Source organism: Syngnathus leptorhynchus, chromosome 1 (assembly GCF_054491065.1).
Source record: "Syngnathus leptorhynchus isolate UIUO chromosome 1, UIUO_Slep, whole genome shotgun sequence".
NCBI classification, from domain to species: Eukaryota; Metazoa; Chordata; class Actinopteri; order Syngnathiformes; family Syngnathidae; genus Syngnathus; species Syngnathus leptorhynchus.
The window spans coordinates 6,747,665-6,775,494 of NC_141195.1; the positions used below are offsets into that span (position 1 = coordinate 6,747,665).

The 27,830-nt window shown below is 41.4% G+C and overlaps 1 protein-coding gene and 1 long non-coding RNA gene across 6 annotated transcripts in view; one reads left to right on the plus strand and one right to left on the minus strand.

The window, feature by feature from the left end:
• LOC147061622 (IQ motif and SEC7 domain-containing protein 1-like) overlaps positions 1–27,830 on the minus strand; it is a 77,294-nt gene that overhangs the window by 40,171 nt on the left and 9,293 nt on the right. For 3 of the 5 annotated variants that reach the window (XM_085920880.1, XM_085920829.1, XM_085920887.1), the window contains exons 2-3: positions 22,978–23,007; positions 16,903–17,010 (exon numbers count right to left, since the gene is read on the minus strand). In XM_085920880.1, the coding sequence (XP_085777006.1) occupies positions 16,903–17,010; positions 22,978–23,007 (138 nt within the window). The remainder of the gene's footprint in view (positions 1–16,902; positions 17,011–22,977; positions 23,008–27,830) is intronic. The other 2 variants (XM_085920837.1, XM_085920847.1) reach the window with 2 other exon arrangements.
• Positions 4,788–7,493, plus strand: LOC147061623 (uncharacterized). Its single transcript, XR_015067292.1, has 2 exons — positions 4,788–4,997; positions 6,657–7,493. It is a non-coding gene; the product is annotated as an uncharacterized LOC147061623 (long non-coding RNA).

The window sequence follows — 27,830 nt, forward strand, 5'->3', positions numbered from 1 at the left end:
AGCAGCTTCATGACATGAAGACAACCTCAGAATGTCAATGAAGCTCAGTTGGCACAGTGAGGACCAAAAGTAATGTCCCTTTGAAGCTAGCAATCAGCACGCCATGATTGAACCTCCTTGACGGCAATGACACAGCCATGACAGTCGACTCGTCCTGCTGTTATTCCAAATGCTAAACTTTGCCCTAGTTGAGGCTCAGAAATTTACAGGGAAATCAAACCAAGCCAACTTTGCAATACAATCCCAACACATTTAACTAAATGACCTTAAAATATAATGTTGATGGAGGGCCATATAGTGTGAAGGAACATGATTGGTGGGCCAGCAAGGTCACTAATATTCTGTTCACTGGAACTTATGTGACAACATAACAAATATGTCATGAAATTCACTTCAGTTTCTTGAGATTAAAAAAAAGCACACTTGCATTTTGTGTTAACCAACATGGTTTAAAAGACCAAAACACTAAAGTCGGTTTGATTATCACCAAGCTATGGCCTCATAACTTGATATACATAAGTTCCATCCCATCTGTTTTAAAAATATCCAAACTGATTGGTGTAGGTGTCATTTTGTACGCCCCAATTTGCACACCTAGTATCCATTTGCAACGAAACAAATCCGGCACATTGGCGCCGCTAAATATACTCATAGGCCATGATATTTTCACCCCAAGGAAACATCTGCCTCCCTTAAGGATGGACCAGTGAAGCATGCTAAAAAGCAGACAGCCTTCAGCTAAGCACCATACCTCTGCTCTTCGTCTCCCAGTGTTGCAGGCTCACCATTAGAATTTCACAGGAGTAGGCTAGCAAACATGAAAGGACATTAAGAAAAGACCGGGCTCTTCTTATGTTGCTCGTTCAAGAAGGACTGAGAAGCCTCGCAGTCTGTTTGACTGCAAGCGAAACCAACACATATTAGCAGCATATGTCGCTTGCCCTTTAACAAAAGGAGATATTACACAAAGTCGTGACTTTGCACATTGCTGAACTCTGCCTGGACATGTTACACTTAGAAGCTGGGATCAATTCAACCAAAAACATTTCAGAGAGCGCTGACCTCTACCAGGGTCAGAGTCGTTTCCGAGTTATGCTAATAACAAACGTATCAGACTGTAGAAGAAAATGCAAACTTGTTCTGCCATGCTTTGATGAAGTATAAATAAGAGGAATGGTACTCGCATGCAATTAAAAGTCTAATCACTGAGGGAACTTGACGGCATGCATGGAGACACGGGAGCAAACGACATTAACTGTGAAGGACTCAGTGGAGATCCGCCAAGGTCCCATTTTCATTTAGATGAGTAATTGACATCTATATGCTATTAATTGTAGATTGTGACATGGAAAGGTGATGTAGCGCCACACGATTCACAAGCTAGTAAGTATGAGTGTGAACATGAGGCTAATATGAACAGTTTGTGGAAGCAGAATGTGGCTTGCTTGGGGTAAGCAGCGACACCCCGGAAAAAAATGTTTGTCTTTTGTGGCAGCGTAAAGGCAAAGCGGTTTGGAAGATGAATAGATCCATTTGAAATGTGGACTCGTCAGACCACAACACACTCGGGCCCAGAGAAGCTGGCGGCGTTTTGAGGTTTTAATTTGCATTTGTTGATATACAGACAATTATCCAAATGTTATTTTCACAATGGTGTTGGTTTTTAGTCTGCTACAGTCTGAGGGTTCAAAGGTCAAGGGCATTCAACGTTGATTTTATCACATCATATTATGGACCATAGATGACCATAGATGATTCAAATCCAAATACTTTGCCATTTTAGGTCACAGAAGATTGTTCACAAACTATTTGCTCACACAGCCTTGACAAAGTGGTGAAGCTCACTACACTGAATCAAATCAGTTCACTTATTAATACTTACTCTATCTATTGTATGCTACATGTAATGAATCGTCAATCGTCCTCAGGCCATGAGCTGATGATGGTAGAGATGCTACACACGCACACAAATAGGTGCAAAGGAGCATCCATCGATAAATGACTACATTTCCGCAGCAACCCGACACTCCAGCAACAGTCGCCTTCATCATCTCATCACAGCTGTCACGCTAACAAAAAATATGAATGTCACCACGTGCGCCATCTATTATTTTCCTTCTCGCTTACGTTCCACCTCACTGCCCCTCCCTGGTAAAAGCAACATTGTTTACCAAGCACAAAGAGGGAACGTGAGAGGACAGGAGGAGGTCTGGACGCCATACGTGACTCAGCACAGACACTACACACAGATGACGGCGGCTTCAGTCTCAACCAGCCCTGCTGGTGTCTCCATGAATGAGCGCCACAGCACGCCAGGCGGATCGCTGAATACGCTACTCACATGTCATACAGCTGGTACCCGATGGCGGAGCCCGGTCTGCTGGGGTGGGCTCCGGGGTCTCTCATTCGCCGGGGATCCGTGCTGCTCACCACGGCTCGCCACACGCTCGGTTTGTCCATCCTGCTTGCGTGCTGGTCAATGGGACTCAACTGCGGGACGGCGTGCGCACACGGGGAGGGCTCGCTCACGTTCGCTCTCCCTCGCTCGTCCGGTCACAAACACAGACTGCCAGGGAGATGGGTGTGTGATGTAACGAGGAGCATCCAAGAAGCTGCCTGGGGGTGGGGGTGGGGGGGGGGGGGCGGGGTCGGGATCTAGTGATGCTGGCGTAGGAGGAGTATGTTGTGGACTGTCATGGTCCTGATGATGTTGGATGTCCCCGGGGTGGTGGTGGGTTGGGGTAAGGGGGGGGCAACTTCTTGCAAAGCTGCGGGCCAACTACAGGAAGATGCGTTGCCTCTGCACGCATCAGCGTAACGCCCCTCTCCACCCTCTCCCATCCTCTCAGTAGTACAGTCCTCTTCAAGGCCACGGGATTGGTTCCTCGGTCTCCATAGAAACAGGAGGATGTGTCAGAGGTAGGGCTCATTATCATGCCTTCTCTCTGCTCACCATCCCATTTTGTTTTCACTTCTCGCTCTGTTCTCCTTTGCCTTTTCTCGTCTCCTCGCAGACTGCACCCGCCCCCTCCTCATCTATTTCAGCTGTCAAATTGATGCACTTTCTCTGTAGTGTCATTCAAAACAGACAAGGTTGTGCAAACCATTCAAGACAGACGTGAGGAAGCTCCATTGATACGGTTCATGAGACGTAATTAAAAAAAAAGATAACTTGAGCAAGTTAACAGCAATTGGAAATGTTGAATTTAGCGCAGGCAACATAACAGAGATGTATCTCGTACAAGGTATAACAACACTAGAAGTTCAAAAAATGCTTTATAGAAAACTAACTTGGATTTAAATCGTAATTTTGACACCAGTAGGCTGGCACCAATGTCTCCATAGGAGCAGTTCCACATAGACACACATGCAGTCTGAGCAGGATGCACGTGTTCTGCTTTGTCAGTGTTTTCGAGTATTAAAACCAAGTCGACTCGTATTGTCAGACCGTCGCTGTTTCCTTAATGAACCTGTGTAGAGGCTAATTGTACACGTATGTCACCGCAGCGCAATTACGCCGCTTGCGCTCTTTCTAATTATCAAGCAAGAGTGTTGATCCCTCCAGCTCTGACATGCTCTGATGAGTTGCGCGTGCGCATCTCAACGCACATTTGCATGCAAGTGTTGTCTGAATAGATTTCAGAGCCGTTTGAGACTAACAATGAATGCATCAACACACCTTGGATAACAGTATTAAACAAAAGACATCTCTGAGCTATTTATTGGGAGATTACCTTGATACTATCTGTGCACTTAAAGTCACGATGGCGCCCAGTGTTAAAAAGTAGGCGTGGGATGAAATATTGATGTTATAATGCATCACATTGTTTTCTCTCGCAGCATCAATATAACATTGTTCTTGCTAGGGATGAACAGGGTTACAAGAATGGAGCAAACAATATTTTGATTCAAAGTTGTCATTTTGCTCAACTGAGGGAAACTGATAATGCAGTCAAATTGAAATGAGTATATGTAATTTTTGGGCTTTACATTGGAGCCAATCAATGAAAAAACAATTCACATTCATTACCTCCTCTGTCTCGGGTTTTAGTTTGTAGTTAGTAAATGTTTTACAAATAGGTGAACTAAAAAAATGTTTACAAAGGAGGCCTTTCCATAATAGAGTCAGTCAAGTCACACTGTTGTTTCTGAACTGGATATTCCTATTGGCCTCAAGGGCAGGGTAAAATGTCAAGTACCAGTGTCAATGCAAGTTCGATACAAATCCAATTATCTCACACAATGTATGAGCCCCTAAACAAATATTTCTACTTCTTGGTATCAGCTTGTACACGTGCACAGAATAATCTTCAGTGAAATATTGCCTCTTATTTTATTTTATGCTTTTTTGTTTTTTTTATTATTCCAATTATTTTGCAAATGTTTTTGGCATTTATAATGTTTTTTGTTGTTGTTGTTGTTGTCTATGTGCAAAGAAATAAATGCTAAAATGTAATACAAACTGATTTTGTTAATTGTGTAAAATTGATCATCAATTTCATCTGGAAGCAATGGAGGATAATGTAAAGTTCAATAATTACTTTGGTTAATTCTATCTCTCACCTAGTTTGCTGTCTAAAATCTTTTACTCGTATCTCTGATTTAAAAAAAATAATAAAAAAGTAAAAATATTTTCATCAATGTAATTGGTGAAGTAAATTTTACCAAATCTCTGGCTATCACCATATCTTAAATGCAGTTTTCTGGTATTGTCAGTGAAACGTTGCATGTCACCGAACCTGTCCAGCCAGCAAGGCCGTGTCGTAGTCTGTAGGGGGGAGGGGCCCACACACGCCACCGTGACCTCAACGAGTTAGCAGTCGGAGCACACACAGAGGAGCGGGGAGCGAAGATGCTGTTTCGAATCGACAGACAGCCGTAGATTCACGCTTTAACGGAAACACCTTTCAACATGAGAGCTCAAGCTCCGAGGCATCCACAGGCGTGGACACAAGTACAGAACACACTTGCAGGGTTGAATTCATCATGTCATCCAGGTACTTTGGCCTAATGTGTATTCTCCTCACTCACCATATGCTCGCGGCCGCATAACATATGAGCCGTCACATCTGTTTTTGCAGCATCAAATACACTGAGTCTCAACTAGTGTTGAGAAACACAAAGGCACTAGCGCGGATCGCTAAGCTTCCAAATATTTCCGAGCTGTATTTCGCTTCTAACATCTGTTTCATTGAAATTTGGCTCAAGAAGGTATTATGAAAACAAAGTCCACATGAGCAGTCCCGCCAGCTGAAATGTTGCAGGTCTGACCTTTGCCTCCAATTCAGTCTTGTCACAACATGCTGCTTACGCTGAATGAGACGACAATGTAAAAGTACTTTGAGTTGCCTGAAGGTTAAAAAGCAATGTGAAATGTAATAGCACTTAATGTATTATTTACACATTGTTTTCTGGTTCAGTGATGTGTATGTTTGGAATCAAGCGAAACACGGCAGGCATTTTTTTAGGAGGAGGGAATTAAAAAATAAACCAGGAACTACATGTAAACTGCAATGGCAAAATGAAAAAAAAAAACATAACAACAACATAATGATCATAATCATAATAAGAATAATAATAATAATAATAATAAAACAATAATAGATTAAAAAATAAAAATAAAACTGCTGCCTGCTGCACCTGTGTTCTTACTGATCTTATGAAATGAAATAGAAAAAAGAAAACATTTTACAAAATAAAAATTGCAATCAAAAGGAGCAGAGGGAAAATAAAGCTTACATTTTCTCCCCCTTTTTACAACAACAACAACAAAATAATTTCACCTATCACAGTATCCTAGTTAAATATCTATTGAGTTTACTTGACTGTTTCCGTGTTTGAGTTGTTCAATAATTTCACAGTTAACTGCTACTTTCAATCATTTCTGTTCTAAATCTTTGCATTTGAACTATGTTGGTGCATTTCTGATTGTAGTTGCATAGTATGTTTTCAAATTTGATTTGAATATTTTTAGGTAAAATATTTTTGTTAGCCTACAGTATTTTCTTTTAAATATATTGAATTATGGGGTTTCACTAGCTTATATCTTATAGACATTAGAGGGCTCTCTATCACAACTACATGGTCGGTCAAGTATTATCAATATGATATAAAATGTTAACAGCAGATATTTGTTGAACATATATTTTATTTCGTGCAATACTACTAACGCTTTCGCTAGGGACTTTCAGGTAACGTATTCATTCGTCAATCATGATAGCTAAAGATGCCGTTTTTTACCCTTTGAATTTCAATTCCATCTAATTTCAAAGATACATCATTCTTAATTCCGTCTTTTTGAGCAAATTCATGAATGCCTTTAAAACTCATTCATAATAAGGGAAAATGATCTTAGCGATAAAGAAGTTTGCATAATGTTTGTGCAGCTGGCATTATATAACTTCCCACTCAGTGCATCGTTTACAGTTCATCGCCCTGTGATTGACAAGCGGCCAGTCCGTGATATATTCTACATTTTGCCCAAAGTCACCAAGAACAGTAAGTGACCCTGAACAGGATGTTATACAAAAGGGGCTGCCAGAATCCTTTGAATTGCTTTGACACATTTGATTGTCCACAAAGAACAAGTTCTGTACAATCTGACACCTCAAAGCAGAATAACTATGTTTTGCTTTTGTTTTCTTGCTTGGGGCCAGGCCGTTCTCCGGAATCGTTCCTATCAAGCCGAGACAAGACACACTGCGCTGTTCGGTCTATATGAACAAGACTCCTGCTGGAATTGCCTGACTCGTACATCTCGCCTTCACCCATGCTGCTTTGTAGGGGGGCCTATCTCACCCTCGGGAGACTTGTGCCTAGCGCAGTGATTCCTCAACGGGGTGCCTTGGTTGGAGTCATTACCAGAGGTGGGGCGGAAAATATGACTTCATTTCAATGAAAATTATCTAGTTACTGCAAATGTATTGTTTATCCATGTTGGAGAGGCACAATAATGCAACAACTAAATAATGCATATCTTACGGAATCACAAGTTGGAAGATGGTACAATCATGTGGATTTCAACAATCAATTTTGTGTTCTATTCAACTGGCCCAGATTTCACTCTAATGTGCAAATGCGAGTAAATTGAGACAAGTGCATCATTTTTTCAATTTCTATGCTTTTTATCAAGTCAAGGCTAATTTCTTTATACACCCCTTACTTAATCACACGAAAGTCGCAAGGAGCTTCTTCCCATTGCTGGGATTTTTTATTTAATGTTGTGCTGTAAGATTCCACAAGGTGGCAGTGCATCCCCTCTGCAGAGTCATTGTTATTGTTTGGGAACGTGATTGTCAGTTTCAGTTTGCAGACAGTAAATTAACGTGACCACTAATAAATTCCCCCATTTTTATTTTTTAATATTTTTATTGTAACTGCAACTGCTCTCCATAGATAGAAAGACAAAGAGTCCTGGTACATTTGTCCAAAATGCTGATTTGCAACTACTTTTGAGTTAACGTGCAAGCTAGTAAACCTTCATTGAGATGAAATGCGAGATGTTTTGTTGTCTTTGTGTTATTTTTTTCTTTTCTATAAAAATGTTATGCTCCAACTTTGAACCTTGATGCATAGAGGGCACAGTGCAAAGGTTCCTACTGTTGTCGATTTGGCTTCGAGGCGTGGAACATGAGAAAAAAAGACAGACGAGACATTCAAAGAGGCCCAAACAAAGAGCTGTCTCATAGCTACTAACTGTCACATAGAGAAAGAACCATATCTTGGCCCACACTGAGCCTTGATTGCAGAAGATAAGACTTTTTGGTGAAGAGAAGCCAACACACACAATTCACACACTCCTACAAACACACACACACGCAAGCTCGCTTGCACGCTCTCTCACAGCCTGCCGTTATGTTAGTAGTCTTCCACATCAAGTACGCGCCAATCAAGCATTATTGTCATATTTCGCAATTTTCAAAGGATTGGAAACGCCCAGGTATCGGAATAAAAACACAATCTTGACAAGATTCTGTTCTGCCAGTCTCAAATGTCAACAGGGTTTTCTGATGACAACATCCTCGCGAGGTTTAAAGGAATTCAGAGCATAAGGCTGGACAACATTGGCACAAAGGTCTTCTGTGTGTGTGTGCGTGTATCATTTGTCATCGTGGTTGCCACTTTTCAACAGATTACCTGTGATCGCTTACACTGTCACACCATCGCCTTCCTCTTGTTAGCACACATTAAGGGATATACTATCTTACTTTCTTCTTTTAAGTGCCACTCTGGCATTGAAGGCGGGCGGGGCTCGGGCTGGGGTTGGGGGAGGATTAGGGCGTTCAAGTGAAACAGCAGCCTGAGAGTGCCGGACAGCTGGGCAGATAAATTTTGCACTCAACATTGAAATGCACAAGCCATTATTGAAACTCTAAAAAAAAAAAAAAAAACTAGGAAACCCCAACAGATTAAAACATGAAAATGTCAAAAGCAAGAATAGTGTCTTCATTAGTTTAAAACATGCTGACAATATAACATCACCATCTTGGTATGCAGTACAGAAGAACAGTGGAAGTTGAATGAACTGTTTGCCTCCAGGGACACCTACAATTTCCCATGAATTACCCAATGTTATTGCCCCCTCCCCCCAGCACACACACAAGTGGATTAGACCCACTGGTTAGTATCTCACCAGCCCAAATCCTCTACTTGAGTGGTATAAATCAGCTGAGAACAAGCTATCATACTCCCCAGTGGTTTTGTCTTCGTAGAGAAATGTGCACTAAGTCCTTGCTCCATCACCTGTGAGCTCGCCGAAAAGCAGCCCCTCATCACTCCCCCCGGCTTGATCTGCGAACTGATGCGGAGCTCTGGAATTGCAAATGCACCCTATCAGACAGGGAGTTAAGACTTGAAGAGCTCCGAGGCCTTTTCGCCTGATATTACTGGGGCAGGGAGTTGATGAAAGGATAAGTAAGCTCTGCGCGAGTCACAGTGTATCGCTAATCTCTCGCTATATCTAGTTTACTCGGCAAAGTGTCATCGCATAACAGAGTGAAAGCAAAACGCAGGTTGCGAGAGAAAGCAGTGCGCCAACATGTTTCCAGAGGATGGATGGGCAGAGCTCGTAACAAGCTCAAGGTTCACGCTAATGTCACACATAATATCGTGTGGAAATATAACACCTGTGCTCTACTGCCAGGCATTTACGTGACTTACATAACTGCTGTAGGGAGGAATTTACGAAAGGTATATTGCAAGTGCCCAACTGCCACAGAAACAAGCATCAACTTGGGCCTTGGCATGAGTGCAAATAGAAGATTGGGGAATGGGCGCATCTTAATTACACACACACACACACACACACACACACACACACACACACACACACGTGTGTGTGTGCACGCAATTAGGAATACTTGAGACCACATTTTTTCCCAGTACAAGTACTCAACTTTTGGCTACTTACCGAAACCAATTAACTGGAGACACTTAAAATGGTGTTCGCGGACTCCAAATTAACATTCAAATTTGAATGGTTAATTCTGAATACAGCCACATAACCAGTTAGTGGGGATGTACACTTATGCAACCACATTATGTCAGTTGTTTATGTTTGCTTTGTCTCTTAAAAATATTTTTTCAAGTGAGATGCACAGGTTAAAGGGAGCATTAATTATGGCTTGAGTTTGTGAATAATTTGGAGTTTATTTTTTCATTTCTTTATTATATCCACCGGACATACGCTCTCCTGCACAGCACAACAGTCTAGCCATAACACATCTGAGAGCAAAGAGCATCAGCACGTTAGCATCTGCTATGATTGAAACATGGCGTCCTCAGGAGCACAACGGATACATTGGTCAACAGCATTACGAGATGAAAAACTAGAAAATACGATGACATTTATATCCGCGGCTGCGGCTGTGCACAAGGTGACCATCTCGCACACCACTGATATGAAATCAAAGCGCGCCGGTCTCGGCTTTCTGCAACGTGAACGCAAATGTCTGGGGCTGAGAGTGTGAGCTCTGTATTATTTTGCTGACTGATGTGTTAAAGGTTGAAATTAGTAGAGTGTGATACAGCCTAAAGCAAGTATCCCTCACGAGTAGCTTAATTTACAACACTGCTGCACAGTTCTGCTTGCCAACAATGTGAAGACACAAAAGTGTTAACACTTGTTTTTACAATGATGAGAAACATTTCTCGCTTAATTTTACTTTCTAATTCATGTATCTCTTTGATTTGGTTTAAAGAGAATACAAGACTTTCCATCAGAGTCAAGGCATGGGGCATCGCTGTGTTCAAAAAGAGTTTTTTTCTATATGTATGGTTGTTTATGAGAAACGGTGGCGCACTGGTTACCATTTTGGTGGACTGGTTAGCACGTCCGCCTCACAGTTCCGAGGGTGCAGGTTGGTTTCCATCTCCGGCCCTCCCCGCGTGGAATTTGCATGTTCTCCCCGTGCCTGGCCTGCGTGGGTTTTCTTCGGGCACTCTGGTTTCCTCCCGCATCCCAAAACCATGCATGGTAGATTGGCTGGCAATCGACTGCTGGGGATAGGTTCCAGCACGCCCGCGAGCCCAGTGGGGACAAGCGGTACAGAAAATAAATGTTTACTTGAGCGAGTTCTCACCATGCAGAACTGTACTCTCTTGCGCAAAGGATTTCAGGTTTATTATTTCAAGGTCTTCTCCATAGCATCAAATCATAATGGAAACACACAGCTGACTATTTAAAAAGAAAACTCAGGAAAAAGGCCTGGACAAAAATGATGGTACCCTGAGCTTAACATTTTGCTTTTCAAAGGCAATTACAATAGCAAACAATTTAGGATTGTATATATTTTTTTATCTTTTATTATTGTTATATCTATTCTGTTTAAGAATTTCTCTGAATGTTCCGAACTTTCATGAGTATCACTCGGTGTTGCAAAGAGTATTTCACGTTGGTTTGTGGTTTAATTTGCATTTTGGCCCATTTAGAACCATAAAAAAATTGATTATCCTGTATTATACAACTTTTTTTTTTTTTATAGGTGACTCACAATATTTACCTAAGTGCCCTTTTACAAGCACAATTTTTTCAACTGAGCCATAAAATCTAAACGAATCCAGCAATTATAATAAATGTTTCCCGAGCATCATTATATTGTGACACCACAAGCCTTCAAAAAGCGATTAGGTGCACCGCAGCATTCCACATGCAAAACAATGAAGGCACAGGAAGAGCAGACAGGAAATATACACCCCCCCGCCTGCCTTTGTCTCTCGGCCAAAGGCTCAGAAACGCAACTCAGCATAGGGAAGGGCAGCGAGAAAGAGAGAGCGAGCGAGAGAGAGCACGAGAGGCACATTCTTGTGTTTTACTAAGCCAAAGCAAGTTCTTATGAGCCACACGACCACTTTTACTCTGGTGTCAAAAGTGTGCGTTCCAGCAGGCCCTGTAATTAACTGGGAACGAATGATGAAACACAAACTGAAAAGACAACTGCAGGCTTATAGCAACGCCACACTTTGGCACATTATGGTAGCAGCAAAGTCTCACTTTTACTGGTCTGTTAAAATGTTTGCAAGTTCCTGTCTGGAGGAGTCAAAACATTAAAGACAGCAGTAAATTAATAAGGAAGAATAAAGAATTCAGATTCAAACAAAGCTGAAAGGCCTTTTATCTTTGCCTTTGTCTGTCATCCGCACAACAGTGTGTTACTACGTGCCATAACAAACAGTAAACACAAAAAGAGAAAAAAAAATGGTACAGTCATCCCTCCTACTTCGCGGCTTCAACTATCGCGGCTTCGCTGTATCGCGGGTTTTCAAAAATAAATTAATGATTTTATCGCAGAAATTTCATCATTTCACGAGGTTTCGCGGCCACTTGAGTTTCTTCATTTTCCTTTAATAATGATAGCTTATGTTTAAAAGTCGTTTTCTTGTTTTGAAATGAATAAATTAAAGAGTCAGTACAGTATATTTTATCGTCACATGTGACTTCAGGGCGTTCTCTCTGTTGTATATTTTGGACTAACTCATGTTCCGTAGTGGGAAAACCCCGGATGTGGGAGGGGGAGCTTCGGGGACGTTCAGTGTTGTGATGTACGGCCAGTGAACTGACTGTGATGAAAGGAATAAAGCAGTATCCATCACGTCGTTGTCCGAACCATGCTTGCTACATCAGAACCTGGAAAATAGTAAAGATATAACACTCTCCACCGGCGGTGGCCTTCATCTGGACATAGCAATACACTGTTAGTCTCGTCGCTAAGGCATGAATGCGGAGCGCACAGTCCATTGATATGAAAGTCCCCTAGCAGCGAGCTGGTTGATGTCAGCGATAAAAATAGAATATCTTCCAAGAATAGCTAAAAAAAATCTAGTTTCTATTTCGCGGAAATTCCCATTTCGCGGGTGGGTCTGGAACGTAACCCCCGCGAAGTAGGAGGGATTACTGTATATACAACCCAGAAAACCTCAAGGCCATGAACAAAGACAATATGGTGGAATGTGGAAAGCTCAACACAATACAGTTGACAGTATTGTAAAACATGGGAAAAAATATCCTGAAATTACATTTTATTTCGTCAAATGGTTGCACAAAATAAAAACATCAAACGTGTTTTTTAAGTCGACTCTTCATCTAACTTGAAAAATGTGTCTGGATTCATATTTTATTTTGTGCAACCACTTGATGAAATAAAATCGAGTAAATTCAACCCAAAAATAATTTCTGTGTGTTTTAAAAAAAAAAAATTTCCCCCTTAACAGGTCTGTCTCCCAGTCTGCTCAATTTATCCTAAACGTGTTCTATTGGGTTGAGGTCAAGAATCTGTGGAGGCTAGTCAAGCTTATGCACCATCATGTGCACTGGTGCATCGTGTTTTGTTGGAAGCGGGAGGGAGGCCAACTCCAAACCACACTCTTCATGCCTTACCACAGAGTGGCTTTGTCGTAAAATTGTTTGAATAATTCAAATTAGCATTTCTATAAGGTTCCAATCAATAGAATCTGCAGTCTTATTAGACGGCCTGAAGATAATCAAAGGTTGTGATGCAGTCATTCTCCATAATGAGCATCATAAAGTATGTGAATTATTCACAAGGAGCTCTTTGTTTAGATTCAAAACTAATGGCCAGGCGCAAAATCAGAAACCCGGAACACATATAAACAGAGCAGCTCGATATTTGCGGCTTCATGACCTTTTAGTGCTACCACAGGGACTTTCAGGGGTGAATTTAAATTCTTGCTGAGAGATTTACGCCCCAGCTCACCTTTATCTCTGTCAATCCCATGCTATGTAGTTGTTAATCATGTCACAGGGATTTCTGATTCAGATATCAGACTGAAAAAGTACAATTGCTGTGAAAGAAAACCAAAGGAAGATGCAAGGAGAACTCTGTGAGAATAAATATATATATGGGAGGGATGTTTGGGCATGTTGGAAGGATCATTTTCATTTGTTTCGCAAGATGACAATTTGGGAGTTTCCCGGTCTGAAGGACAAAATGCATTCTAATATCAAGTTAGGGTACTATTAAAACATTTCAACAGAGTACCGATATGGAATTATCCTTCAAATAAACTGTAGGCTACTACGCATTGGCACTATGCCCGTACTGGATTAACAGGTAATTGTTTTTGACGTTAATCTTGCAGTGCTTTCGGGGCTACCGGAGCCGGGTCAACACAATGACCTTAGCTAATAACGTTTCGTCTGTACCGGCATGCTTTTCTTTGTTTGGAAAAGCTTACGGGTGCGAGATTTATGCTATTTCTTTGGAAAGCGGTCGTCAAATGCAAAGAATCCGCTTATTGTTGATGTGCTGCGGTCGGTGGAGATTCCGTCAAGCGTGCTGATTGCTTCGTGCTCGTGGCAGGGAGAAAAAAAGAATCAATCTGGACTTTGTTTGACATTTTTAGTTTTAGCTCCCTAGGTGAAGCCATAAATGACGGATCAAATTTTTAGTTTGAAAACCTTTTCGCAACAGCAGGATCGGTGAGCTCACCAATTACGCTGGCAAACTTGGCTCCAAAATAAACACACTTGGGTGCAGAAAATGATTCAGCGATGAAGCTACGATGTTGCTCGTATAGCACAATTGCTTACTAAATGCAACTGCTCGGATACAAGCGAGGCAAAAGGTTGGCCCTGGGGGGGGGGGGGGTGAACCAGCTAAGTGATACAGCGTGGGAGCACAGACAAGCAAAGAACAGAGGTAAAGATTTAAGTCAGCCCTATGGGAAATGTTCTTCTACTATTTCACTTTTTGCAGCTGCACCGCTAGCAATGAATGTGATAGGCGGCCCCTCGAGATTGCATCAACTCTGAACAGCGCGGCGATGTTGCCGCGTTAAGGCTCTGCTCCATTCTCACGTTTGCAACCAAGACTGTCAGAGCTAAGGTAACAGCAGGGGCCTGTGTGGAATTGATAAACAATGTCTGCAACTATACTGCATTGACTATTAAAAAAAGATTCTTCAAGTCGTTGTCATACTGCCCGTTTCAATTGGCATTTTACAAATTTCTTCAAGGTTGCCTTTCTGTTTAGAAAATTAAAGGTAAGACGGTAGAAGTCATGTGAGAAACTGCCCACAGACATCCAACTGAGATCATGCAAACATTCCACATTCAAATACGACACAGGACCTTTGCCACACGAGTGACGCGAGATTCCATGTACGCGAAATATTGCTGGCATAGCACATATTGCAAACTACTCACTCTAAAACTGAAATTTGCACTAGAGAAAAAATACCCATGGGCTGTAGTGATGAAACACCCATCTGAAATCATAAATGTGGGGGGGTAAAAAAAAAAAAAAGAAAAGAAAACTGAGCTGGGATTTTGTTCTCTTGGTAATTTGTTCCCCTCTGATGCAAGATTACAGTGTCTATTTTTTAGGTCAAGTTTAATATGTGAAGTTTTACTATTTACTCAACAAAATTTATGGGGGCTACTTTGTAATATTTAAAGGAATATAAGAGTTTGATCTTAAAGTAGTTCATTAGACATCTTGTGTATGAGAGTATGAAACTGTAAAGTGCTGAGTGTGTGACGGTGGAGACAAAACAAGATATGTGGGCAAGGATGTGCACGAATGAAATGTTCCAGATTAAACAATGACGCAGGAGCAGCAAGGAGTACAAGATGACCCAGGGGCAGCGGGTAGATAACAACTAGGGGACCCTGTATGGAAAACTACAACCAGGAGGAGCGAGCAAATGATTCTGCAGAAGAAGAAAGACCAATAAGAGCAAGCTAAAGTTAAATGCAGTGTACACATAGCCAATAGAATAATGACAGAATGCCTTTGTTTATGTGCCATTTGCATATTGTGTAGTATAATTAATGGCTGGGCAACTCGGAAGTAGAGGACGTCTGCTGGTGGCAACAGAGGCGTACAGAGGTGTATTGAGAGGGACCCGAGACCCAGAGGATGTATTAGATTTGGTTGTTAGGAATAAATCCACTCGTGTGTGAAAATACCAGCTTCCTGATACCTTTCTATTGCAGAACGAGCGCGCATATTGTTGGATGAGTGGCAGTTGGGTAAGGTCACAAATTGGAGTCAGATTAGTAACTCGCGTTCAAGTTAAATTAGAAACAAATTCCAACATATTGGAGATGGATCATAAGAAACAACTGGCTGATGTTTATTTTTCATTATAATTCAACTGAACAGAGTGGAAATCTAAGAGTAGTATACACAGATTAAAATCCTCAAATTTCCTCCAAAAAGTGTGATATCACAAGCAGAATGTGGATTCAAAAGGGCAAAACTAACACGGATGAAACATGTTGAAATGTTATACTGGGGACAGACAATAAATTCAAAGAAAATAAAGAAAAACCACCGTTTCCACTGTTATGTATGTATATGAGACTTTAGTACATAGGTAGAAATGAAGGTTAAATTCTATTTATTTAAATATGAATTCCAAATCTCCCTTTGAAACATTTTCTTGTCACATAATTTAAAGATACATCCTCCACCCCGCCCCCTAAAAAAGTTACGACAGAATTTTTTTTTTTACAGGTATTAATTTTTACAGGTTTTCATGTGATGCAATCGAGGATAAAATGTTTTCACAGTCTTTGTTCTTAAAGTCTTTTTCTTTGTTGGTAAGTTTAATGCTTCCATTATGTAATATACAGTTGAATGTTCTGTTGAACAGTGAGTCTAAAAAAAAAAAAAATCCTATCAAACGACAATCACATCCTAAACCAGAGGTGTGCTTAGATTTACTTGAAAACAATCACAAATACATTATCGAACAAAAGCGAGGCATACGAGTGAGGTATGTGCCACAAATAGCAAGCCACATTGCAAAAACGAACCACCCGTGATCTGACGTGTCAGAAACTTCTGAACGCTGCTGTTTAAAAATAGAACAAGCTCCTATTATACACTGGGATTTATTTGTGGGCCGCACGGCACGGCACGCGAGCCAAAAGTGGGTTATGGATTAGTCGCTGGCTGTTTGATGACGAAGCACGTAGCCTTGGGAGGCGTCTTTGAAAACTATCTCCAGCCTTTTGAAGCCCCCCCCTAAGTCTGTCCCACTGATGCCGCCCGCCGCCTGCGCTTACATCTCAGCACTTGCCGCAAGACACTCTCGCAGCTCGGCTCGGGCTAATGGGCGAGAAGAGCCCGAGGCGCATACAGTAGATACGGGCATCATATTTCATTAAGACCAAGCTTAATAGGCTTTGCTTTCTGCGCACACAAATAGCGACGCAGCTTTGACTCTGTCGGGTCGTAAAAATGCTCAGAACAGCTGGCAACGACGCGAATATGCAAACTGCGGCGTCCTCGCCACTGACGCAATGGCCGCAACAAAGGCTGATTAGCCTGAGCATGGGTGGGGGTCACTTTGAAAGGTTAACAAGATAACAGTGGGAGGATGCGTTTGTGGCTGTGGGAAAATTAAGTGATGATGAAAACTAAAAGCTCACTGTACCCAAAGGAAGCGGACTTCCACTTGCGACATGGTATGACTCCTCTGCTGCCAACAGACACTAAGCTTCCGGGGGTTTCTGTGACTTGGCCAGGAAGCGAGGAATGTCTCCTGTAGGAGGACAGGTTGCAATAGGTTACGAGAACATAGTTGCAATAAAGTAACTGAATTGTCGGCAAAGCCAGACAATTGACTCCGTCTCATTCATGCATCATCTGTTTATCCTTTGTTTATCCTTTTATGTCCTTTAGCACTTTATGTGCTCCAAATAATTTTACAAATGTTTTTTTTCAATGATTTTCACAAATACTTGTTGCAAGTGACAATTTGCATATATTTCTTAACACACGAGTTTCTCAAGTGCCCCATCCAGATGAATAGACTGGTTAACAGTTGGAAGGCCGTCGCATCCCAATGAGGCTGCAATGTCGAAAGGAGGCAGGCAATTCTTACAGAAACCTGTCACTCACTCTCGACAACACAATTAGCGGGAAAAAAAATTATCGTATTTTACGGACTATAAAGTGCACCTAAAAGCCTAAAATTTTGTCAAAAGCCAACAGTATGCCATATAGTCCGGTGCGCCTTCTATATGGACCAAATTCCTAAATTTAAACTGTCTCAAAGCATTGTTGGAATGGAGCAGGGCGACCAAATGCAGCTTGGACCTGACATGATGCATTAATGATGCGCCTTATAGTCCGGTGCATCTTATATAAGGACAAAGTTTTAAAATTGGCCATTCGTTGAAGGTGCGCCTTATAGTCCGGTACGCCTTATGGTCCGGAAAATACGGTAAACCCGTTCAAGGGAACTCTTGTCTCAACAAGTTTGCCCTCTATGATAACAAACCATAAATCAAATATCAAATGTGAGGAGCACCTTTGATTTGCAATGATGTCTATTGGTTCCACTGGGAGATTAGCCCCAAGTTGCAAGTGAAGTGTAGTAGCTGTGAATATATCCCCTTAATGCCAGCCCGTGCAGCATTAGGTTGCAACTTTGAGTCGAAAAGCAAGGCATGCACTGATAAGAAGAGGAGCGAGCCCAGGGTGATTTCTTGTGGACGTAAACAACCAAAACAAAGCTGTCTCCTTTCTATGCATTTCACGCATTTGATCGATCACGGCTGCTCCAAGAGCCCAGCGCTCGCGGCTATAAAAGAAGCCGGAAAGTGTCGGGAAGCGAGTAAAAAGCTTTCCTACCCAGGGAAGAGATGCTGGACGATATTTTGTTTGGATATATACAAGCCGGTAAAAAGCTTGACATCTCTCCCCCCCCCCTCCATGTTTGTTTGTACACACTTGCATGCACCTCGTTACAATGACGCTCGCGCCAAAGCTGCTTCAGACAACGTGAGAGCTGTACTGGCTGGTCGGCCAATATTAAGGCCATTGAAGTGTTTGATCCGGGGTTGCCATGGCAACGATGGACACTTTGCTCTCCTTATTACAATCCAGTGCACCAGTAACACGGTTTAGAAGCAGTTTAGGCAAGGTTATTACCAGTTGTTGTTTCCTTCTATTAAGTTTAAACGCACACAGAAAATAAAACATGGCAAGAAAAACACTTTAATGTGCAGCACGACATGGTTTGAATTCTGATTGTATAACCATGACGAGAAGCCTATCCAAAATTAAAGAATAATATTTAGCAAAAGAGCTACCATGTGAAATGACAACTTGAAATCAACTTTAATGTTAGCGTCTGCAGCGAATCGATATTTCCGCCTCAAGGGAGGGTTTGTTGCAAACCTGCGCCGATGCACTGCATTATGAATAACAATGAATGTTATGCTGTGGTGAAGTCAACTTAAACTGCTGAGCACACACAAACACAACAGAGCAGCGATCCTCAATTACAACGGCGTTCTTCTTTACATCGTCCAGTCAACACATTACCGCATGTGTGTGTGCATGTTTATATGTTAAAAAAAAAAAAGTATGCTCTACAACTATATCAAAGTCTTTGTGATGATGGTTTGTGTTTATAGAGTGGAAAGTTTTGTCCTCCCCTGAACATAGCTTGTGACATTTGTCATCTTCTTTCACAGGACACAATGTCCACCGAGACGCTATTGAGCTATGCCCCCATCAGACACGAGGCAGGCATGTTTCTCGATCTGTCAACACGCAATCACACTCTCACAGCTTGTCTCTAAGGAGAAAGAAATGTCTTCGGATAAAATAAAGAAACATCTTCTGGCATGAGCAAATTCACACAATCAACCAGCCAGCTTTCCGTTTTCCATCCAGCTTGTCCTCATTTTGATTGTGAGCGAGCTGCAGGAGCCCATCACAGCTAATCTTGGAGCAAACCTGGACAGGTCACCATTTGATCACTTTACTGTGATTATTTCAAGATGTTGCTTTGCTAATCTTCCACAAACCAATGAGCAATCAGCAGAAATTTCTTCAGTGCAGCCCATACTGTAATCAGCTACTATTTGATGAATGCTGCATCAAGTCCCTGAGTAATATTGTTGAGTAAGTATGCCACAGCTGGCGGCATTTGCCGTTATTTTGGCATAATGAATTATTAATTTTAGAAATGCCTCCTCTCAGCTACAATGGAGGAGCCTGAAGTAGTTTCCTGCCTCGCAATAATTACTCTGATAGTCAATTTTTTCCTCATTTTCCATGAATGACATTCTGCTGCAAAAAAAAAAATGAGCAAAGTAGCAGCAAGTGAGAGGAACCAGTGTGCTCAAAGTGAAATTGCCACACTTCAAGAAGACCCGCTTTTCCTACATGGTGTATTTAGATCTGCAACGGGAACAGAGGAGGACATTGCTGATCTGCATCAGTCATTGGCAGCGCCCCTCCTCCTAAGATGTTTGTAGCTTTATTTTAACAATAACATTTTCACTGTGCAGAGCGTTTTTATACCGCTCGTTCTCATCAGTGTGAACTGGAGCCGATCCCGGCTGACTTTGTGCGAGAGGCGGGGGTAGCGCTCTGTTGAAAGTAACTTAAATTCAACAGAAATAGTTGTATTATGTTCAGGACAACATCACTATGACATCAGCCAAGGCCAGCAGACTGAAACACTCAGTCCTTGTTTATAATCAACAATGATGTTCCAGCACCAATTGGTTCTATTGTTCTTTCTCTCTGCTTCACACTCACATGACGTGTTGTTTTAGCTCTCCATAGCCTCTGTAGAATAATGACTGATTAGAAGGACTTGAAATCCATTTCGGAGGGTCAAAGGGGACTAAGACAAGACACGCAAGAAGGCGCGGTCTGCGAAGATGAGCATTGCTCTCTATGGCAACCGGGAGCGAGGGAGAATAGGGAAGGGAGACAACAATGGATAGATATTGACATACTGTATGCACACATCAGTCACGTCTGCTCTGTGTAGGCATGGCCAGCACATGTACTGACACTAGATTGTATGTAGGGATGGGCGAGTACCAATCTGGTATCGGTATCGTTGCCGATACCACCCTAATTTCACGATATTGGTACTTGCAACTTTGGCCCATACCAGTATCGGTCAACCTATTTTGGCCATTTTATGATCAGGAACTAGAAATTGGAAGATTATAAAGTTACCATTAATTAATTTAAAATTCATGAAATTTCAAGGAATATTTATATATTGGGAAATAAATGATATCAGTGGTATCAAAAATTGCTACTCAACGCCAGCACGAAGCTTTCAGGCTGCGAAGTCTAGGTCGGTTTTCAAATCGGTGAAGCAAAGCTAAATTGTCGACAGTCTGACAAGCTTTATTTGGCGTTTTTTGTGTTTTCAGCAAACGCAACCTATTGGAAGCAAAGAAACTTGGTTGCTTCCACGCCCATCCAATTTTAGCACATCTGGTCTGACTTTGTTATCATTTTAAGTACATCAACAAATTACTTTGTTATTGTTTTAATTGAATGTTACCTTCTGTTCTTTGGAGGGAAAATGAAGTGAGCCTCTGAAGGAAGGATTGTCAATGTTTTTTGTAGAATTATCTAAGTAATATTCAATAATATACGATACGGTGCGAACATGGGATTTTAAGAATCACAATCATTCATAAATCTTCTCAACCGATTGGACATTTTAATTATCCGCTCAGCTGTTAGGTACAAATAAAGCTGCCCCCCCCTAAAGTAACGTACAAGTTCAGGACAGGACAACAAGCAGATATAAATTTTAAAGAGTGCCGATTCTAATTAGTGTCATAGCACTCTGTCACCTCTTCTGACTTTATGAATGACCCATTAAAAAAGATGAGCATCTTTATTGCCTGACGTTCTCTGAAGAACAATCCAATACAAGCGGGTCAGCGAGGGTGTCGAGAGCTTCCCCGCCACCCTGGCCTCGGTTCTAATCACATCTGAATGAAGCCATCCATCCTGATTACAGAACAGCACACCAATTAAACGCCACCTTGTTGTTATTCCTCTATCATTAGCCGCAGAGTGTGCATGAGAATAATCCGCTATTATCGGCCATGGCCGACTCGCTCTCCCGACATGCACACTTTGACAAAACCTGTTCACAACGACTCCTCGGGATCAGGTTTTATTTATTTATAGCGTCTGTGCCAAGTACACTGGCTTTTTTATTCTTAATGATAATGAAAGCTAGCAAGTCATGTCGCGCGCAAAATGTTAAACTGGGCGGTCTGACTTGTGTCACAATGTGGCGTATGAGCAGGGTGATGGATGTCATGACAACAGGTCGGTCTGCTGTGCGCACAACACTGCTTGGCTGCCGCAGTGATTTTCAGCTCGGCGCTTGCTTTGATGAACGGCAACAGGAACAGAAAGGCAAGATGCGGTTTGCTGCGATTTGAAAATGTCGGCAATTCTACTGAAAAGGAGTGCTACTGTCTATTTTGAAATGCTTACACTCGGAGTTGAGCAAAAGGTACACAAAAGGAGGTGGGGGGGTGGGGGGTTGGACACTGGGGTAAATATTCATCCATGTACAGTATACGGCAATACATTCAGATGACGATCAAGTCCCCTCAAGTCACATATTAGCTTGTATCTGCTACCTTTTGTATGTTGAATAGAAGCCCCAGACAGGACAACAGATGATGCATTGCCCCAGTCCGTTTTTTTTACTGTAGTCCATGCACGGACAGACAGATTTTCACGAATGCGCCCAGACCCGAGACATCAGTCATGGCCATCATTGGCCCCAAAGAGGTCACTACAGTCAACACAACAATGGGAGTCCTTCTTTACGGATTGCCATGTGGAATAAGCTAAGAGAAGGGGAAGGGGAAATGACAGCAGATGCAAATGACACAATTCTATGGCACACATGCAACAATTAGTGTAATGGTAACTGATAAGCCCGCGATAATGGGGTTGGTTCGGTTGCCACCTACGCGAGTCACACAGCACCAGCGGCACACCCTCAACACAAGGCCACGAGAACAAAAGCTCATGTAACTAGAGAGGCTGTCGAGAGTCAGTCAGTTGAGGACTTAGTATTGCATTTGAAAGACTTTTTATTAATAAACGACAAAAGTGATGAGCATAGGCGAGGAAGGCTTATTTGTATTTTACCATTCATGCACAAGCTCGATCCATAGTGCCTTACAGAAAGAAGCCAAGACAGCGATAACTCTCTGGGGGCCACAGTTGAAGACAAAATAATGATTTTGTTGTACTACTGTTAGATACAACAATACGGCCTGCGTGCTGAGTTATTCTTTGGGGATGCTGCCTGACTAAACTAAACCTTGCCCAAACAATCTCACCCATACTCAGATGACAGAAAAACAAGGATGATGGCCTATCGGGTCTTCATTCCATATCTGATGGGCAGGGTGGATAAGCACTGATACGACAAAATGCTCACTCATAAAGCATTCGTTCTTGACCTGACTGTTTTTAATATAAGCATTCGAGGCTCACCACATCAGGCAAAGCATAAGAGCTACAAAGAAAAAAAAAACGCCACTGAAAAACCGACCAGAGGAAACAAAAATCTTTCTTCTTTTTTCCAATTTTTGCTACGAGTTAGAGCCTATCCTAGCTGTACTAAGCATATATGAAACTATGCTGCCATAATCAATCCAAAATATTTTTTTTTTAAAAGAAATGAAATGGAATACTGTACCTGACTATCCTGGATGCATCACCATCAGACCTGAAAGATAAGAAACAAAAGAGTGGCTGGATGATTTCTGTCGAGCATGTGGAAATCCAGATGACGCAACAATGCAACTACTCTATGGGGAATCATAAAATGCCTTACTTAACCGCATCATTTAAATCAGCAGATTTACTACTAAAGCTGATTGGTAGAAGACAGCACGACGAAGAAGATTGATGGAAACTCGACTACTTCTTTAAAATGTTGTTTGCAGACTGTATGTGAAGACAAATGTAGCCTGCACAGAGTTAAATTCACTGACACATCAATGTCCGGTCTGGAAAACTTTGGCAAACTAAATAGTTTTATTGATGCACCATTTTGAAATATTTGTTCATATTTTTGTTTATTCAAGAATAATACAAACGTGCCGCCGTCACAATCTGAGTGGTTCTGCCATCAGTACTGGCATTTGTCCGGTTATCTCATTCCAAAGACTGACGACAAAAAAAAAAAAAAAAATCATTACTCATTACATTAACAAGTGTGTATGAAAATAGAGGTTACATTAAAAAGAGCACAACCCAACTATAACGGAAGATATTCCAGGATAAGACTGCGGACAATGTACTGGATGCGACCTGCTTCTTCTCCATGGCAACTGCTGACAAGGCTCGCAGGCTTCAGTGGCCTCGCAGCAACATTTAACATGGACACTATTAACAGATATGGGGCGGACAAAGGCTACACTGCCAAACCAATTGTACATCTGGCTTGCTGTGAGTGAGGTAGATCAAAAGATAGACAGAATCATGTTATAGTTAAGAAGATGGGAAATATTTGGATTGGACCTATGACCGTGTCGCAAAATGTACGGATAAGAAAATGAAGTTCACTGTTGATAGTCTGCTTGAAATACCTTCATACTGGAGATCTTTTTCAACTCAGTAAACTTTTTCTATGTCAAAGCTGCAGCCAACTTTCTGTTAAGGACCTTTTTTTTTCTTACGTCAGTTTTCTTTGTAGTATCTTATTGCTGCCTTTTCGAACCTCCTTCTGACCCAGAACATACAATGATCATCTGGTGAATGTCTGTTCAGCAAATATGAACAAAGTTGCCCTAATTATTACATAAAGAGTACATCAAACATTGGCGTTGTCGTCAGAGCAAGCAGTGGAGCTGCAAAGGAGCCGAGCTGCAATGGAGCTGAGCTTGAAAACTAGAGCTGGGTCAATAGAATGCAATGAGATTCATTGACACACAAGCCAGCGTCCAGAGCCGATGCTAATTACTGAAGCTATCGATTGCTGTGTATACAATGCATCACTGAAATGAATGAAAGACCGGACCAAACCATTGCTCACATATTTTATGTACAATGATATACGTCTCCCTTTTGGAATACTTTCCGCTCAGCAAGGACGAAACGTGCCCACCGGCCCGATGCAAACGACTGTGACTAATGTTTCGAGGTCACGAGAGCCGACAACTCAGCGTCATCATTTTATGTCAAAGGCCGAGCAATTCCCTTGGATCCATCCGTCCTCTACTCTACATGGAAGTTGTAACACTTGAAATAGAGTTTGCGTTTGCTGGAAGCTGAATCAATACAACCGCCTGACCTAGACAGTAATTTGCTGTAAATGGTCACAAAGTAAAAAAAAAAAAAAGTTCCTCATGATATGTATCAGACATTCATAAAGCATTCCCGCAGAGCAGACAAAGCTCATTTGTCAGGCTGTAAAATAAATGGTGGTCATATTTCATGGCCTTATCCAAGCATGATCTATCATATCGGATATGTGCGAGCAACTTTTTAGGTCTTTGGGAATAGACATGAGCTACCGATTTTAAATCCGTCACATTTCCAAAGCCACCTCAATAATGCAGTAAATGCCAAATCCCAGGGGAGGTATTACGCCACAGGAAGGCCCACTCAAGGTGCCCTACTGCTTCGCACACTGTGGCACATCTGCATCTCGGATGCTTCCTTAAAACAAAATATTACGTCTCCAGCGACACATCAAGCTCTGTTTCGTTGGACATGGCACTGATACCGTGGTGTCCAACTCTTGGCCACGGGCCAAATCAGGGCCACAGTGTAATTGTATTTGGCCCGCGGAGACGATCGTGCATCGACTTACTAAACTTGTAAATCGTCTTTACTTTTTGGATGTTTCTAGGAATTTTTCTTACAAATTTAAACAGTTCTTACTCATCTCTGATTTCAAAAGTAGTTATACATCAGTTTGTTGTGTAGCCTATACTGTGTATAATACATTTATAATACATCATACATTTATTTGGATTAACAGTCATAAATCATAATGGCCCTCCGAAGGAAACTATGACTACGATGCCGCCCGTGACAAAGATTAGTTTGACACCCCTGCATTGATGCGATGGTCTTTTTCCTGAGTCTCTTACACGGATGACAGCCTGTTTCCTGTTGTGAGGGGGAGGAAACGGACTCCCATCTCTGAAAGATGCTGACTCAGTGTTTATCAATCTGCGTTTCTGCAAGAGTAAGTGCAACTGTGTGCAACAAGTGGCGTACTGCACAAGACTGCTCATTTAATCATCGCTGCCCACCTTACGTCAAGTGAACTGGAACGACATCTACTGTGCTACAAGTTAGTGCCCATGGAAGTCCGGGCATTTTCTCCTTAAGCGTTTTGAATCACTAGGGAAGACCTCTTTTGTTGTAATTATAAACCCGCTGTTTGTGAAAAGTGTTGGGCCTTGAGGAGTCACTTTCCATCTTAGTGTTGCATAAAGAGGAAAGGAGATTAAATGAAATGAAATGCATGAGCGGCTATTTGCTCTGCTGAGTAAAGAAGAACTGTGTGTGTGTGTGTGTGTTATATATATATATATATATATATATATATATATATATATATATATATATATATATATATATATATATATATATATATATATATATATATATATATATATTAATAAACACACACACGGTGTACTTTACTGATAAAGCACTTTTAAGCAGGAAGAGGAAGTTTGTTTGTCAGGACAATTACATGAAACCACAGAGCCCATTGTCATTGAACTTTGGTAAGGAAACGAGACTGGAGTAGGCTTTTTTGGAGAGTCCTTTGACAGCTGGGGTTTAAATGTGCTGAAACATTTGCAAGCTGCTAATAAAGGAGCTGCAGAGTATCGTAAATTTCTACCAGTAGCAATTATGCAGTTTCATCATAACTTGCCAAGATTGCTTTAATCTAGGATGAAGAAAGAGGCATCCCATTGGAGGGCTTTGCATTGTCACTACACAGAAAAATTCTCAACTTTGGCTTTTCGGAGAGGACTTTGCATGTCGGTTGTCTTTGAAGATGATATTGTTCTCTTATAGTTCATATGAATGTGCAAAATGTATGATTTAAATGTAAAAAAATGTATATAAATTAATCGATTTATTGACAAATAATCTATTTTAATAATCAAGCAATTATTTAGCGCCAATTTTCTTACCTTAAAAATCTCTAATGTCAACTATTTATTATTCAATTTTTGTCATTTTTCATCAATAACTGGATCCGTTTCAAAAGCTTTGGTGAGTACAACATTAATCCCTCCTGTGTTATTGTTTAATGATTATTTGGTTCTTGTTTTTTTAATCAATAAACAATACCAACCAATCACAAAATATTTTTAATACACTTCCATGCAAAATATAATTGCATTAATTTATTCAATGAATCGACATGATATTCGATTCTAAAACTATTCAAAAGGGACACGCCCTAATGAAATCATCAATGGGGTAATCCATTTCAAAAAGATTCATTTGTGACCGCCACAAAATGTTTTGAGCTTCAAGCTATGACGAAAATGAATGAATCCTAGCTAAAACTCTGGCGCCTCGTGGCTCCCTCTACATGAGTGTCACCCAACAATCAATGACTTGAAGCTGTGGCCAGCAAGAACAGCTCAGTCACACTGACAGCATCATCTGAGGAGGAGAATGAACCTCACCGTTCTGGGGGAGTATTTCATGTTTATTGTCAGTATTTAATAAGAACCAGAGGGTTGCAGTCGGGATAAAACACTTCAGTGTATAAGTCCGCACTTGGCATTTGATGAGGCACGTGTATGTGTGCTTCTATACCGTATGTGCGCTCTGCACCAAGTTTCTCGGCCCAGTGCATCAATGGAGTCCATCCATCATGTGTAAGGATTCTAGGTGCATTCCACAAATGTAAATGATCTTTATTAATCAGCTTCTAATTACAGTTAGAAGTGTGTGTGCCTAAGCAGAACTAATGAGTTAGTCAAGTCCTCTGTTACGGTTAAGGGTGCAATAATTATCCATTTATCTATTTTCTCTTCGGCTTATCCTGTTCTGGGTCACGGGTGAGTTAGAACCTACTCCAGCTGACTGAGGATGAAAGAGACTGAGACGTTGGACCGGTTACCTATCAGTCACAAGAAACGTACTCTACCTGCATGAAAGTCAGGGTAGAGATATGCTACATCATAATTGACTGTGTAGTATTGCAAATAAACAAACAAATGAACAAATGAATAAATAATCCATGCTTGTTATTGTCGCATTTTGTCAATAGCATCCTTTGTTTTTGTCAGTGCTTTACAAGGTACACGTTTGAAAATGTCCTAACCCGCACGAACTCAATTTTTAAGTCACGTAAAGTACCGTTTCATTGTGATGTGAAAATAAACCATCTCGTCTAGTCAAGTCTCAGTTCCATTGGCAACGTTCAATTTAAAAATGAACAAAGGCGGTTTGCATCAGGATGTGACAATGCAAGTGACTCATTGTGACCTGACAGAGAAAAGACAAAAGTTGCACTTTCGGCCATCTAAAAATTTGAAATCCACCAACTGCCAACATCAT